An 11,940-nucleotide genomic window follows, 5' to 3' on the forward strand; every position below is an offset into this window, starting at 1 on the left:
GAGAAGAGACGATGGAAGTTGAGGAATATGGGCATTGTGGGTGAAGGGCTTATTGTGCAAGCTGCGAAAGAGGTGGATTCCTATAACAACGAATAGAGGTAGCCCTAGGACTTGCAATGAGTATGTCCACATGTCTAGTATCATTATCACACAGACAGATTTGGTTGCCCGAATGAGCAGAGAATAATTGAAGCCAGTCAAGAGGAAGATTTACACCGATTGGAATCACCAAGCCACCACGCCCTTCAGGGGTGGCATAGTACCCCAACCATACGAACCATCTGCTATGCAGAAAATAAATTTTCAACAGACTGATCACATGTCACCAGTGTTTGTCACCCCCATTTTTCTTAGACTTCGTCCTCGCCAATGAGGTTACGCGGCATAGTAGAGATATCGTGCCAATCATCCTACCCGACTGGGCGTTGTTTTACTTCCCCATGGCGTCCGACGGGCGCCCAGGATTGAAGAGAAGACGAAATTTAAATTATCAGATGCAGACTGAACAATGCGACGGCACAAGTTTTCGAATATAGATATCTTCCTTACTACGTTTCAACTGGATAGAACACTCTTAGCGCCTAGATAGGGCCCTATTCTATGCAGGAAACAATGCGGTCACTTTTTTGCTTCTGATATTTAGCGAGGTGTTCGCGTACCACGTTCGCGTTCCTGAAACAAGTCGAAAATGTAGCGGTGCAAAAACAACACAGTAATAATTGTTAGACTCTGTCGCGTCGTAGTGCATATAGGGCGACAGAAGTTCATCGAGGCCTTGGTTTACTCATCGGCTGGTGTAAGAGTAGAAATTGCAGTGGCGATTTTCTTCTAACGCGAAACGTATTAGTATGCTGAATTGTGCTAAGTCGGTATTCTCTCCAATCCAAGAAATGGCCTTCTTTAGCTGAAGAAGCGGGGGACCTTGCCCTCACTTACCTTCAGGTCGCGCAGCTGATACATACCAATAGTGACGGCATCTTGGAGTTGGTTGACTGCAGGTACCGGAGCGTTAATCAACTTATTCACATGGCAAGCAGCAAACGAAACAGAAAGCCTGAGGATGCAAGTATGAGAGGCTTGAATACACACCGTATCCTTGCAGCTCTTCGGTCTTCTTCTCCAGAGTTTCGAGCCCCATCTTCTCCGCCACTTTCTATTTTCGTCATTAGTACGTTATACGGACGGCTGTTACACGTCCTTCAAAACCTACGGAATCCTTATCGACAATATTCACATTGCCGATCTCCTCGACAGTTTCTTGCTTCATTTTCGCTCTTTTCTTCGATGGTGACGACTTTGCTGAACGTACGGGTGTAGAAGGTCCCTTCACCGCCTATTTATTAGCCGAAAGTGCTTCGACTGCTAGGTTCTGGGGTCAAGACATACTGGGGATTTGGGCTCAGAATGATGGTCCTCGGAATCTCTCTTTCTTTTCCCCCGATAGTATTCCTTGGCCGGGATCAACTGTACATCTGATAAGAACCAGAGAAGCCATAGCGCTCATGTGTGACGACTTACCACGACTTGGGCGGGAGTTCTAGCCCTTGCAGGGGTCGCATCCCTGGCAGGAGTTGCGGCCTTTGCAGGAGTAGACATGCTTGCGCTGGCGGTGAAGGCTGAGACTCGAGTGAAGGTAACGTGGAGCGGGCCAAGGATCTAAAGTCGAGGAAAAAGTACGACGCACAATCGAAGTTGGTGATGGGCAAAGCGCATGAGTTGTTGAAGTGCTTGCACTTGAGGAAAGTGGTAAACACATACCCATGTACCCAAGTACTAAAATGATTACATTGCGTAACAGCCTGCCTGGTTGACTTGAAGCCTCGCACCTTCCTCAGTTGCCCAAGATACCAGGATACAAAGTACCTGCTGCTTTGTCACATGATATCATTGACTTCAAAGGAAATAGCTATGCTAAGAGAGCTGATGTTCTCAGATACCTTCACTCAGGCGTGTTTCAGTTCAATAAGACTTCTGTAAGTCTTTAGAGACCCTGAGTGTTCTGATTCAGACTATCCCAACTACTATATATACAGTTTGGGTTTTGAAATCAGGCACCCCCTTGCTCGAATACCGGTAAGTCGTTTGCTAGCATGGTCATAGCACTGAAGAATTGTATAGGGGCTTGGAAGGCTAGCTTTGTGTTGTTCGACATGTCCTGTCCTAGCCCAAGGTCAAGCTCATCAAATAATCGTATGAATAAAGTCTTAGATCTTACGTCATCTGCAATATGCTTGGCTGCACAGTATCTTTGAGCAGGGCTGTCACAGCATATTAAAATCACTGCCAAGACGAGTAGAAAAGCCCCAACAGCCTTGATATCTGGACTATGATTTGTTGTTATATTACCAAAACCGAAAGGGGCGATAACCTTTAATCTAGTTATGAGAAGAAAGGTATATACAATTACATCAGTCTCTCCATCCCGAAAGACAACTCTCCCCATTGGCTATAAAGCACTATGCCATGCCGACTCTTAGAAAATGCGGCGACACATCTTGTAAGATAGTAATAGTTATGGAGTGTAAAGTATATGACCTAAGCCACCCAAAACTAAAGGGATAGGTGACTCTGCATATGAGTAATCATTGAGTTGATTACTAGCAAAAAGAAGTAGGGCGATCAGAAACTAATTGCGTGGTTTCAAGAAATTGGTTAGATTAAAGCTGTACTAGTTAGTTAGTCATTGTGTGTTTTCATAGAATATAACTGTCGAAGGTCCGAAATTTGTTATTGATTCACCCTTCTTGCTCCAAACTACAAACTTGACTAGGAGGACATTTAAAGCTTGTAGACAAGGAATCTGAAACCGATATAATTCTGACATCTTGAACGAGAAAGGGCCCACGACCTTCTCGTGGTCCGCAACTTCGAGGTATTTCAATCTGGGAGATATAGAATCCTTGTTTTGCTGACCTCGTGGCCCTCAGCGCCAAAATATCGGGCCGTCATAAAGCTGTGTCTTGGTTTAGCGTATATGCCGGATAGAGTCACCACCCTATACAGGTTTGGAAGCTTACCTCCAATGTAAGTTGCCCAATGGAACCAGAGCGCAGATATCGACGAATTTAAGCACTTCCCTGTCTATCTCTTCTCCAAAAGATGGCAATTCCGCTAGCGCAGTGTACCATCGTCTATAGCAATTATTGACCATGACCCCCAGCTCATCCATTGATTGTTGAACCGATAAGCCTTTGTCTCCAAGGATAGAGATCAAATTGTAGTCGACTCCCAGCTCCTACACGTAAACATCACGTTAGATCTCATAGCATAAGGAGTGCTGTGCTGCGACACATTACTCTATAGACATCCCGTACCAACTCTTTCCGGTATGAAACGACGTCATTTACTCTAATAGTAGTGTTAATGGTTGCATAGGATAGAGGAGCTAGATTTGGCTTCACTGACAAAACGCAGAGCTCCGCTGATAAGCGCATACACTCTTGGATGGAGCTATGGGAGAAGACGCTTCCTGGGATCTTGATATTCTCGGCGAATTGACACACGATAAGGGCAGGATAAAGGCCAATAGTCCCCGAGCGCATCTCGATGTACGTCTGCGCGTTGATTGTCAAAGCTTCCCCATGCGCAACTCGCTCGACTTGCACCACGAGCTGGTCGAAGTATCTCTTGTATTGTTCTCTGTATCTCTGCTGTAGCTCTGTTTGATGTTTAGTTATTACGGATCCGGAAGTATTAGTCAAAATACTTACCTGGAGAAGCTCTCTTTTTAATACGTCGCCAGCAAGTCTGGAAAATATGTCTGATTGGGTTCTGATCAGGTTGAATTAGGGGTTGGTCATCTGTCATGATGGCCATCGTCGCGTTGACTTCTTCCTGTGCTGCGACAGGATCATCCCTCAGGTGACCCTCGTCAAATTCTGCAGAGACAGTCAATTTGGGACTTCAACATGTCGGCTGTTCTACCCACGATCGTCGAAGAGAAATACCTGAAGAGATGATTGATTAGAGATTGGTTAACATCAATTTTCGGTAGAAGGGGAATTACCCAATATTGCCAATCAAGCGTTAATCGTAATGCTTCATCGTCGCATGTTGTTACCCATATAGAACTAATATAACAGAAGTCAACTTGTACATATTTAGTACGCGTCTCCTCATCCCATCTCATGATTCTATTGGCTGGTTAGCAACCCCATTTGATATGATAGTAAAGACACTTATTACTGCGCGATCCAACTATCGCCCTCGGCTTTGACTTGGAAGTAGTTCGGATTGACCACCGGTTTCCGCGCCATTATAGAGGAGAACAGATCTGGAATTCGGACAAAACGTCTTGACTCTAGCCTATCCGCCGGGCTCGGCACCGTTTGAGGCGGTTCAGACATATCTGGCGTACCCGCCAGGGGTGTGTCATTTGACAGCATCGAAGTAGAAGAGTTCAACTTCTTAGGTGAAAATGAAACTGCGCTGTAGCATGCGTCGTCTGGGTCCATACTGACTAGATGGGCATATTATACCAAAGGCGCTGCGACTGGAATCTGAGATATGATGCTTTTAAAACTTCACAAAACCCGTGAGAAGTTTGCTCATATTTGTATAATTAAGGTTATAAGAGAGCATTGAAGCTGACAGATTGTTTCAAATAGGAGCAATGAATTATATAGAAGTTGTCAAGAGTGCAACACCGGGTGAGATTGTAGTAGAGTCAAACTGGGCATTGCGGGTACGATGACCCAAATATAATATGTCGCATAAAAGAATACAATAGATGCTCTGTGTACACTAAGAGAGGAAAACATCGGAAGCTACGGTGACGTCTTAGTACGCCCTGAAAGGGAGAATATCTCGTGCAGATAGAGGGAACGTTAATACTAGCTACCCAATTAAAGTAGTGATTGTCGGACTACCAAGTTGGAAATTGTAACAGCACGTATCGTACTACCATACTCATGATATACAACAAAGTAATCGCTCCTCCTAATTCGGGGGATTACGCGCATAGGCCAGTGATACTTTGCCAATCCAACCTGTAAGAAGATGGTGCCATACGGCAAGTCACACGCGTTGCACGCTCTGTGGTGTGCTGACCGTCCTAGTGCAAGAGGAAAGGTCACACACAGCCTTGAAAGATTAGTATGTAGTAGGTATTCCCCCTACCTATAGTTTTTATATGTAAACTCAGATACTATGGTAAAATCCCTCTAATGTCTTGGTGTTATTGTGCCATCGCAACGATGAATAATGGTTCGCTCATAAGCTATATTCCTCCCAGAGTGGAAATTGCACGAACATTCCTTTAGTGAAACATTGATATAATTATTGCCTCAAGTAGCAGCGGTTGACCTGTGCTTCCCCTCGCTGTCCACAGAGGCCACATAAGTTCGGCAGATGAACCACCTTAGTCCTCCGGGTTTTCTAGTATGAGTCAAAAATGGACAGGAAACACTTCACATGACTGTCTCAGCTCCTAATGAGCATGTTGACTGCTTGCAGCGAAGTACTTGAGGTTAGTGACGCCTGTACGTAAGACAACCCTACATCTTGTGCTTCCCTGTGTCCGTGATGAATTGCAATGCTCTTGATGATGACGAGAGCGCCATGGATGGCTCGCTTTGATACACCATCTTTAGACCTGTATACACTCAGTACACCTGGTAGGTTGAACATAGCTGTTTTGGTATGGGCATCTTGCGTCGGGAATCGGTCTGCGTGTGTTAGTTTACTGCCAGCTCTTCGTATGTGTAATTATCAGACCACCAGAAGACGATTTGGTGGAGGCGGGAGGTACTTGCCACGTAACGACCTCACTCGAAATGATACGTACCACCAGCCTGCACAAGACCAATGCTGTGTTGACCAACATCAACCCCCCATCTGGAGCCGCAAACCTACATACCAAATCAATACCGAGAAATGGGATTTGGGCCGATATTTGACTGCGAAGGAGTAGAACTCCGCCAGAGCCGAAATAACCACGACCCCCTCCCATCCGCTCCCACAGGACAAAAGAAAAGTGTAATAGTGAAAGAAGAAACTAACATCACTTCCCGAGCATTATTACTGACAGATGTTGAATGCATAGGAGACATCTCTCCCAACGTAAAGACCGCAGTTGCGGTAGTCTTACCATACCATTCCGTTGGTTAGGCTGCAGCTGCTAAGCTTGGACTTTCTCCAACTAATGCAAGCAAGGATAACTAACAGCCACCTACATAGGTGGGTATACAAACCCCGCGTCTAACTCTTACCATACGTGCTACCGCTCTTTGCAGCAACCAAGATAACCAGCTTACTCGTTGACTACATGTTGCTCATTTGAACGCTGCCATGACTACCATCGACAAAGTGTATGAGGAAGCTGTAGCAGCTGGGTTGCTTCCCGGCGCATCTCTCATCGCGGGGAGTATCAATGGTAAATTCTGGGCTCTCTATTCCTCACGCATCAACTGTTATCATGTCTACTTAGCTTCAAGCATCGTACCTGTTTGCAACGAGACAAATGACAGTCAGTCGATCATATTGATCTAATTTTTCAGTAAATAGGCGAAACCACGTTCTGTCAGTCATTTGGTAGGGCGAGCCTGAAAGAAGGCGTCAATCGCCCATTCACTGATTCCACAGTGTGCGCCGTCGCATCCATGACCAAACTAATGACCTCGGTAGCCGTATTGCAATGTGTCGAAGATGGCCTCTTGGATTTGGGTAAAGACGCTAGATCGCTACTTCCTCAAATAGGAACGCACGGTATTATCACTGGTTTCGATGATGAGGGAAACACCGCCATCCTGAAGCCTGATTCCACACCCATTACGCTAAGAATGCTGCTCTCTCATACATCCGGCCATGAGTATGACTGGCTCAGTCCTCTTCTTGGAAAGTGGCGAGCATCACGCAACGAAGGACCTTGGACTGGCCCTACTGTCGAGCATAAGTCCGCCCTCCCTTTACTATTCACACCGGGCACGAGCTTTGCGTACGGGGCAGGCCATGACTGGGCAGGCAAAGCTGTCGAAGTCGCCACGGGTACCACACTAGAAGACTTCATGCGTGCACGCATATGGGAGCCCTTGGGTATCGCAGAGGACGCTAGTTTCTACCCCAAGACGAAGGAAGGCATGAAGGCCAGAATGGCAGACCTCAGCACACTGAACGACAAGGGCGAACCCCCGGCCGTAGATGCTCCTGATTTCGACATCCTGTTTGGTGGTACGGACTGTCTCGGCGGGGCTGGCGTTTTCATTACCCCTAAAGCATACAGCATCTTCGTCTCTGCAGTCTCCCGCAGAGATGCGAAACTTCTGAAGCCAGCGTCCTTCGACGAGCTATTCCGCCCGCAACTCGATGAAACACAAGAACAGGCTCTGAATGATTATGTTGATCAGTCTCCAATTCACTCGCGGTTGCTAGCAATGCGGATACCGCAATCTATAAGGAAATCTTGGAGCTTTGCAGGACTGATCGCGAAAGAAGGCCAGGAAGGACGCTTTGGCCCCGGAACGGTGTTTTGGGGCGGCGTTCCGAGTACCCAATGGTTCATCGACCGCAGCACTGGCATTTATGGCGCTGCATTCTGCCAAACTCTACCCCCCATGCATCCCAAAATCTTGGAGTTGCACGAAAAGTTCCAGAGGGACATGTACAAGCTTGCTATCACCAATTCGGAACAATCCTAAGGTCATATACATTTAGATGCCTCATTCTATCAGATACTTGGGCTCTGTTATTATGGTGGATACAATACGCACGCGGAACTGGCGGTTGCTTAATTGTATTTTGTGCTACATGACTACTATATACTTAACAATTCGTCCCCCTCGGTTAGCTCAATTTTACACGCGTACAAGCTGTGCTAGCTAAATATGCATTGCAGGCTGTTCATGATCATTCAAAGACATGCAGGCAATATTGGGAAGTGAGGTTATACAGACTTCGCTTCTTGAAACAGATCCTTGAGACCTAGGCGGTCTGGGCTGGCAGACCAGTTGTATATAGAGTCGAGTCAAGCTGACTTTTACGGTCCAACGTAGTGTTGCAATCAGCTTAAAGATAGTAGCTCAAACAGATATTCAGCTTATTCAGAAAATTCCTTTACCCTAGCATTACACCAATCGAAAAGCTCACTCGTTAGGCGTTCTCAATGTCAGTACTATAACGCTTGGAGTTAGTCATTACGCGTGGGACTCATAATCCTATTTTTCCCCCTTTGAAGCACTGAGGCTGTAGACTCGGAGATAAAGAAAGATATGGGAAAATATTGAGTTTCACTTACTGAGATCGACTCGTTGGCCTGGATGCTATCTTCCATCACAGATCGCATATGCCCCGGATTGCGCCGCCTCAGACAGGTCTGGGCCAACATAACTTGGAATGCGTTCGACCAGCCCACTCCCAATGAAGGGCAACCAACACCAGCACCCAATTTGGACATCGGTTGCAGACGGTCTGGTAAAAACACCCACTTAACAAGTGCTAGCGCTGACAAACACCAACAACAGCTACTGATGAAATCAGAATATTCGATATACTCTCTAAATTGATGATTTATTTTTGAGTTGAGCCCTAAGGATTATACGAGGTTCAATGTCTTCAGAGTTAGCTCCCATAGCTTATTCTCCTTGTCTTCATCATAAGCATAGTCCTTCACACCCTTGGCGAAAGGAATAAGCGGTTCAGGTGTCGCAACCCGGCAATCCTCCAAATACTTTCCACCTTTACCCTCCCATTCCTTCGCAACGGCCGCTACAATTGTCGTAGCGGCGCCCTGTTCCGGACTCTTCATAAAGTTCGAAATAAAAGGGTCTTTCTTCCACCCCTCCTTAGTCTCTTCAGGCACATGCTTCTGCAGGTTCGTCATAATGCCGCCGGGCATTAAGCTGAGCGCGTGAATGCCCTTGGGGCCGAAATTCCTGTCCACGTAGTTTGCCATATAGATTTGAGCTAATTTACTTTGCCCATATGCTTTGATTGCTGTGTAATCTTGCTTTAGCTGGAAGTCGTCGAAGATCACTTCGGAAGCGTGGTGGCCTGAACTCGAGACGTTCACTAGCCGTGAACTAGACTCCGCTGCCTTAGCGCCTTCTAACATGGCGTCTTTGAGTAGCCAAAACAGAAGGAAATGACCTAGATAGTTGGTGGCAAGTTGCATCTCGAAGCCTTCGGCAGTCTCTTCACGCGTGGGACTGTTCATGATTCCAGCGTTGCAGATAAGAACGTTAAGTTTAGATGATTTTTTCAGGAAGGCTTCCGCGCAAGCCCTGACTGTATCCAACTTGCTTGTGTCGAGTTCAAGTAGTTCCACGCGACCGGGCTCAAGAAAGGATTCGCATGCGGTTTGCCCTTTCTTCATGTCTCGTACTGCGAGAAAGACTTTCGCACCAGTTGTGGTGATGGCACGGGCAGTTTCGATACCAATGCCTGCAGAAGCGCCTGTAATGAGGAACACTCTGTCCTGCAAAGCGCCCTCGAGCCCTTCGTCCTTGATAACTTGAAGAGCGGTTGGACGGGCATCGCCAGGACCGGCGGTCTTGATGTGAGATTCTGCGTAACGGGACATGATAATAATGTTGGAAATTTCAAGTAGTTTAGATGAAGAAGTTCTTCTCGGAGGTCATGTAGGGTTAGCTTAGGTAATCGCATATACACGTATGTAAGCAGCGTAGAAGGTAACCTGTACGGGGGGTAAATAGATATTGTATTCAACAATCAGGCGTATGAATTACAGGTGCGTAGCAGGCCGTACAGACTGACAATCTAACAGACGGGAGATGGCTGGTCAATATATAGACCAGACGTCCGGAGGTCTGCCTCTGGTCTGCCCTACCGGCCTCCGCCCAATTGGCTCCCGCCCTGCGTAGAAATTGCCTAATTAGGCAATACGTCACATAACGCATAACTAGATGACGTACCACCAACAGGAGTCAACCTAACTAACAGAAGTAAAGAGGAGTTCAAATCTAGAGACGATGTTTTTGATCTTTCATTGTCTTTAGTTCATGGTGACATAGTCGTGCTTTATATGAACCAACTTCATCTCAACTGGATTGTACATAGTTGTAGGCTAGTAAAACTTATCCATGTCAGGTTCCTCTTGGCAGGCTAGCTGAGCGCGAGGCCCACGATACCTTCATTCACGTTCAAATACCTGCCCGGAAAAACTCCCAAAGCGGGCCCCCAAGGCCACGGGGTAGGGGAGTAGAGCGCTGGGCTAGCACTCGGGCTAATTCCTGATTAGGAAACAGAGCGTCCATCTCGTAGCTACTGTACTCCGTACATACCTAGTAAGTGTTGGAATTAAGCCTCTAATTCCCGGGCCGTTGCCGGATTTACGATAAACGGCGATATGGGGCATAAGGCGCATGCATATCTTTGACAGAATCCACCCGGTGCTAAGTCTTGGTGTCTACTCTGCCCCGCCGTGACAAGAGAGATCTGTCTTGCGTAGAGCTCGCGGGAGCTGAAATGGTGATCGCGGTGGCCTAATACCGTGATGTCATCGAGCACGAGCAGTGTATTGACATATTTCATGACCTAAGCGAAAGAGTTGGTGTACCTAATGTATAATTGAGATTTGCGACAGTCAGCAAACGCCCGACTAGATGAGCCAAAGTGTTCGCCTTTAAAAGACTCTACAGTCATTATGGTGATCCGGATGCCAGATAAAGCCTCCAGTCCCGACTTGTCGCATGCTGCTTCTTTACACGAATTATACCATCTAAAGTTATGCGATAGTTCAGAATACACGGTTAATAGCACTAAAAAGTATTCTTGCGTACCGCATACAAGCATTGGAAGCTCTCCACCTGGATACCGTTAGATCTGACGAAGATCACTTCTGGAAGAGCGAACATGCTATTGTTTGATGTGATCCTCAATGTAAAAGAAGCACTATCGTTGTGCTAGCTTCGCAACGGACAAGGACAGCTCATCATCCTCTTCCTCTTCCTAAATGTTGCATGTGGCCGCACCTATTTTGGTCATGGATGCGGCTGCTTCGGACATGCGAGATGCGTTCTCCTTAAATAGCGTCAAGTCCCAGCTGGAACAGGGCTCATCACCCACCGCCACAGCCAGCTCTGGCCTCACTTTCTCTGACTTGCCGCTTGAGATACGCGAGATCATATGGCGTTTCGCACTCCCGGATTCCCGAGTCTTCAACACTTTAGTTTGGGTCTCGGCGGGGCTGAAGATGCAGCTGCTCAATCGCTCCGAACTGAAAATGCCCCTCGCTCATGCATGCTTCGAGGCCCGTCGCGTCGTTAGGGAGTCCGGTTATGTCTTGGCCTTCCGTGATGAGGATGAGGCAGGGGACACCGGCGTATGGTTTCATCCTCGAAGGGACCGGATTGAGCGCACTATCTGGGGCCCGGGAGACTGGAATGCTGGAGCCTGAGTTCAATCAAGCACCAACTGGAGTGTCTAGATTCTTCCCTTTAGCGCTTTGGTTATCTACAAATTCTTGACTTAACCAGCACGAACCACGACCATTGAATATCTTGTTGTGCAGTGTGAATATTCGAAATGATATAAAATGAGATGAGATGGGCCACTGTTATCTGCCTAATTTGTCTAGAACCCCTTCATGCTTCACCATAATTGTAACTCATTACCGTGCGTGCTCCTGAGAAAGGAATGACACCTGTTAAAACGACAGTGCGATGTTTCACTGTGGGTGCAGATTAGGTTTGTCGAGGCATCCCGGTTAAAGTGCCCCATGTTTTGCCATCTTCCAAGTAAGGCATTGAAACAAACAGCTAAGCAAATGTTAAGGCAGTCCCAGGCAACTGAAATCTGCTAAATATAAAAGGCACCCGAAGGGAAGCGAGTTAGTACAGATCGTATAACTTGAGTGTAAAAAAGCAAGGGAAGAACGTCGCCTTCCTTGTGACGAAGATACTACAACAATCAACACCCCTTAGATTTAAGCAGTTGCTTCACTTAGACATAATAGTTTGTACTTGATTGTTGAAGAGTCACCTAGTT

At 46.7% G+C, this 11,940-nt stretch overlaps 5 protein-coding genes across 5 annotated transcripts; 2 read left to right on the plus strand and 3 right to left on the minus strand.

Annotated features, from left to right (window-relative positions):
• Nucleotides 1–780: 780 nt before the first annotated feature.
• On the minus strand, nt 781–1,596 carry F5B22DRAFT_646591 (uncharacterized protein; the record flags this gene model as incomplete). Its single annotated transcript, XM_047978752.1, has 6 exons — nt 781–828; nt 937–992; nt 1,090–1,153; nt 1,211–1,333; nt 1,387–1,464; nt 1,519–1,596. 6 exons carry the CDS (start codon nt 1,594–1,596, stop codon nt 781–783), a joined length of 447 nt encoding a protein of 148 aa, XP_047830962.1.
• A 1,045-nt stretch (nt 1,597–2,641) lies between these two features.
• On the minus strand, nt 2,642–5,068 carry F5B22DRAFT_183611 (Presilphiperfolan-8-beta-ol synthase). The gene is made up of 8 exons (XM_047969440.1): nt 4,186–5,068; nt 4,007–4,133; nt 3,929–3,947; nt 3,711–3,878; nt 3,406–3,658; nt 3,297–3,348; nt 3,018–3,235; nt 2,642–2,953 (listed from the first exon to the last, which is right to left on the minus strand). The coding sequence occupies exons 1-8, from the start codon at nt 4,452–4,454 to the stop codon at nt 2,878–2,880; spliced, it is 1,182 nt and encodes a 393-aa protein (XP_047830963.1). The 5' UTR covers nt 4,455–5,068; the 3' UTR covers nt 2,642–2,877.
• Nucleotides 5,069–6,221: 1,153 nt separating this feature from the next.
• Nucleotides 6,222–7,910, plus strand: F5B22DRAFT_606797 (beta-lactamase/transpeptidase-like protein). The gene is made up of 2 exons (XM_047974947.1): nt 6,222–6,373; nt 6,505–7,910. Exons 1-2 carry the CDS (start codon nt 6,289–6,291, stop codon nt 7,632–7,634), a joined length of 1,215 nt encoding a protein of 404 aa, XP_047830964.1. The 5' UTR covers nt 6,222–6,288; the 3' UTR covers nt 7,635–7,910.
• F5B22DRAFT_606799 (putative oxidoreductase,short chain dehydrogenase) lies at nt 7,827–9,694 on the minus strand. Its single transcript, XM_047974948.1, has 2 exons — nt 8,231–9,694; nt 7,827–8,107 (listed from the first exon to the last, which is right to left on the minus strand). The coding sequence occupies exon 1, from the start codon at nt 9,512–9,514 to the stop codon at nt 8,528–8,530; it is 987 nt and encodes a 328-aa protein (XP_047830965.1). The 5' UTR covers nt 9,515–9,694; the 3' UTR covers nt 7,827–8,107; nt 8,231–8,527.
• A 1,072-nt stretch (nt 9,695–10,766) lies between these two features.
• F5B22DRAFT_606801 (uncharacterized protein) lies at nt 10,767–11,442 on the plus strand. Its single transcript, XM_047974949.1, has one exon. The coding sequence runs from the start codon at nt 10,907–10,909 to the stop codon at nt 11,348–11,350; it is 444 nt and encodes a 147-aa protein (XP_047830966.1). The 5' UTR covers nt 10,767–10,906; the 3' UTR covers nt 11,351–11,442.
• Nucleotides 11,443–11,940: the final 498 nt, after the last annotated feature.

Source organism: Xylaria bambusicola (assembly GCF_022495145.1).
Source record: "Xylaria bambusicola strain CBS 139988 unplaced genomic scaffold F5B22scaffold_20, whole genome shotgun sequence".
In the NCBI taxonomy this organism is placed as follows: domain Eukaryota; kingdom Fungi; phylum Ascomycota; class Sordariomycetes; order Xylariales; family Xylariaceae; genus Xylaria; species Xylaria bambusicola.